The sequence below is a fragment of the Juglans microcarpa x Juglans regia genome, chromosome 1S (genome assembly GCF_004785595.1).
Source record: "Juglans microcarpa x Juglans regia isolate MS1-56 chromosome 1S, Jm3101_v1.0, whole genome shotgun sequence".
NCBI lineage: Eukaryota > Viridiplantae > Streptophyta > Magnoliopsida > Fagales > Juglandaceae > Juglans > Juglans microcarpa x Juglans regia.
This window is the reverse complement of record NC_054595.1, coordinates 13,200,424-13,204,247: the sequence shown is the minus strand read 5'-3', so window position 1 is coordinate 13,204,247 and position 3,824 is coordinate 13,200,424. Positions and strand designations below refer to the sequence as shown.

Sequence of the window (3,824 nt, the reverse complement as noted above, 5' to 3'; positions counted from 1 at the left end):
GCAATAGAACTAAACCCCTGAATAAATTGCTTATAAAAACCAGCATGGCCAAGAAAAGAACGAATATCTCTAACTGTCCTAGGGATAGGAAGTTTATATATTAATTCAATTTTTGCCTTATCGACCCTTTATAACTTCAAAAGAAACAATATGACCTAAAATAATGCCTGAGTAACCATAAATTGACATTTCTCCCAATTAAGCAAAAGATTTTTTTTCTTTAAATCTTTGAAGAACATAAGCCAGATTATGTAAACAACTCTCAAAATATTTTCCAAAAATAGAGAAATCATCTATGAATACTTCACAAATATCCTCAATCATGTTAGAAAAAATACTCATCATTCATTCTGAAAAGTAGCTGGAGCATTACACAAACCAAAAGACATTCTAGTAAAAGCAAAAGTGCCAAAAGGACAGGTGAAGCTGGTCTTCTCCTGGTCCTCAGGTGCTGCAGCAATTTGGTAATAACCAGAGAATCCATTCAAGAAACAGTAAAATGCATTACCATCCACATGTTCTAAAATTTGATCCAAAAATAGTAAAGGAAAATGATCCTTCCTACTGGCTGAATTAAATTTTCTATAATCAATACACATCCTCCAGCTAGTGACCATTTTAGTTGGAATCAATTCATTTTTCTCATTTTTGACAACAGTTAAACTAGATTTTTTTGGTACCACTTGAGTTGGACTTACCCACTTACTGTCTGAGATGAGATAAATGATACCCACTGCAAGCAGCTTCAACACTTCCTTTTTGACAACTTCCTTCATGGTAGGATTAAGCCTACGTTGAGCATCATGAACCGGTCTAGCATCGTCTTCAAGATGGATTATGTGGGTACAAAAAGTAGTATCAATACCATTGATATTGGCTATTGTCCAACCAATTGCACCTCGATACTTTCTTAAGACTTCAACAATCAATTGGGCTTCATCCTTCTGATATAACTTTGAGGAAATTACCATAGGAAAAGTGCCTTCTTCAAGACCAAGAAAAACATACTTTAAATGTGATACCCCATATGATATGGATAAGGGTAGGTGGTGTATGAGATCTCACATTGCTTGGGAAGGAGAAGTTCTTGCTCTTTATAAGGTTCTATGTGGCTTCAATTGTAGCATTGACTAGTCCTTTTGGAGTATATGCCAAGAGGTTTGGGTCTTCCATTGGGGTGTTACAAATGGTATCAGAGACTATCCCAACTAGAAATGAGGGACTTGAGTCGTGCCACCTACAATGGACAGGCCCGACGAGGACGTCGAAACTTTAAGAGGGGTAGATTGTGATACCCCATATGATATGAATAAGGGTAGGTGGTGTATGAGATCTCACATTGCTTGGGAAGGAGAAGTTCTTGCTCTTTATAAGGTTCTAATGTGGCTCCAATTGTTTCATTGACTAGTCCTTTTGGAGTACAGGCCAAGTGGTTTTAGTTCCAAGTGGGGAACTTCTTCCTCTGAATATTTAAGTATGTCTGGTGGTAGTAGAGTTTTAAACTGGGGTTGCCATCTTGCGCCTACAAATTGTACTTCAAGTGGTAAAGAAGAATCTGCAAAACGGTCCAAAAATTCAAGGATATTTTCATCAACATGGTTAGTTTTTTCATCAAGTGAAAATTCAGGTGTATGAAAAATAGAATCATCAACAGAGAAAGGAAAAGTCGAGTAAATAAATTATGTTGGTGTCAAACTTTCTACAGCATTCAAATCACTTGTGTTATCAAAATGTGTTGGCATCTTGCAAGCATTGAAAACGTTCAACTCAAGTGCCATGTTTCCCAGAAGTAAGTGTCAAAACTCCACTTCTGCAATTAATCAAAGCATTTGACATAGCTAGAAATGGGCTTCCAAGAATGACAAGAGCTTGGTAAATAGTGGAGGTAGCCTGGACCAACACATCCTCAACAATACCCCTTGGCACTTTAACTGATCTGTCAACCAACTGTAGCATGATAGAGGTCTTTTTTAGCTCACCTAATCCCAACTCCTCATTCACTGAGAACGGTAGCAAGTTCACACTACTCCCCAAATCAAGTAAAGCTCTCTCAATGCCTGACTCACCGATAATAATGGAAATGTTCGGAGAGCCGGGATCTCCTAACTTCTGAGGAGTCTCGCTCAATACCAATGCACTGACTTGCTCTGTTAGGAAAGCTTTCTTCTTTACATTTAGCTTCCTCTTCACTATACACAAGTCCTTTAGAAATTTTGCATATGGAGGAACTTGTTGTATGGCATCCAAGAGTGAAATATTAATCTTTACTTGCTTAAAGATCTCATGAATCTCAGTGTGGTATTTGTTCTTTTGGCTACCAGCCAATCTCTGAGGATAGGGAACCACAAGTTGGTACCCCCTACTAGTTCCAACATCTGCACTCACAGGCTTTTTCAACTCTGGTCTCACTACCTCTGGTTCTTTTTGGCTTCATCAGTCTCTATTACATCTTCAGGTGTAGGAGCAACTACTTGTCTGTCAATGGTCATCTCTGGTTGGGAAACTTGCTTTCCACTTCTCAAAGTAAAATGACCTTCGCTATCTCAATAACATCTCCTAAGACATATGTACCTATTGTGGTTGTTGCCGGTATACTTGAGGATTAGACTGAGGTTGTGTTGGAAATTTCCATCCCTAGAGTGCTCAATATTGTGCTCATGTTATTGATGGTGCCCCACAAGTAATTTATGACCACAAGTTGGTACCCCCTACTAGTTCCAACATCTGCACTCACAGGCTTTTTCAACTCTGGTCTCACTACCTCTGGTTCTTTTTGGCTTCATCAGTCTCTATTACATCTTCAGGTGTAGGAGCAACTACTTGTCTGTCAATGGTCATCTCTGGTTGGGAAACTTGCTTTCCACTTCTCAAAGTAAAATGACCTTCGCTATCTCAATAACATCTCCTAAGACATATGTACCTATTGTGGTTGTTGCCGGTATACTTGAGGATTAGACTGAGGTTGTGTTGGAAATTTCCATCCCTAGAGTGCTCAATATTGTGCTCATGTTATTGATGGTGCCCCACAAGTAATTTATGACCACAAGTTGGTACCCCCTACTAGTTCCAACATCTGCACTCACAGGCTTTTTCAACTCTGGTCTCACTACCTCTGGTTCTTTTTGGCTTCATCAGTCTCTATTACATCTTCAGGTGTAGGAGCAACTACTTGTCTGTCAATGGTCATCTCTGGTTGGGAAACTTGCTTTCCACTTCTCAAAGTAAAATGACCTTCGCTATCTCAATAACATCTCCTAAGACATATGTACCTATTGTGGTTGTTGCCGGTATACTTGAGGATTAGACTGAGGTTATGTTGGAAATTTCCATCCCTAGAGTGCTCAATATTGTGCTCATGTTATTGATGGTGCCCCACAAGTAATTTATGACCTGAGTGTTTTGATTGTTTGTGGTGGTCTAAATCTGCATGAATTATTGAAGTGTATTGGCCATCTGTGCCATACTGTTATCAAGAGACTTCTTCGTAGATGATTAAGGTTGAGAACTCTATGTAGCTACATGAGGCTGAAATCCTGGAGGTCTTACAAAAGTATCACTTTGAGAACTCTGATATGGCTGATATTGGTGCTGAGGAGCAGCTAATGAAATGGCTGCTGAGAAGGTGGTGGAGACCGGCCAGGCTGATCATTCCTCCATGAGAAATTTGGGTGATTCCTCCACCCCGGATTATATGTATTGGAGAAAGGCTGATTTTGTGCTCTGTTAACCCAGTTCGCTAATTGCATCTACTCAGACCCATTCTCCTGAAATACTAGCATAATTGGGCAGTCTTGGGTCTTGTGGTTTGAATTAGCACATAAAGA

The 3,824-nt window shown here is 39.5% G+C and overlaps 1 protein-coding gene across 1 annotated transcript; it reads right to left on the bottom strand.

Moving 5' to 3' along the window:
• Positions 1–1,767: 1,767 nt before the first annotated feature.
• LOC121247318 lies at positions 1,768–3,187 on the bottom strand. Its single transcript, XM_041145686.1, has 4 exons — positions 3,111–3,187; positions 2,762–2,863; positions 2,413–2,514; positions 1,768–2,182 (listed from the first exon to the last, which is right to left on the bottom strand). The coding sequence occupies exons 1-4, from the start codon at positions 3,185–3,187 to the stop codon at positions 1,768–1,770; spliced, it is 696 nt and encodes a 231-aa protein (XP_041001620.1).
• Positions 3,188–3,824: the final 637 nt, after the last annotated feature.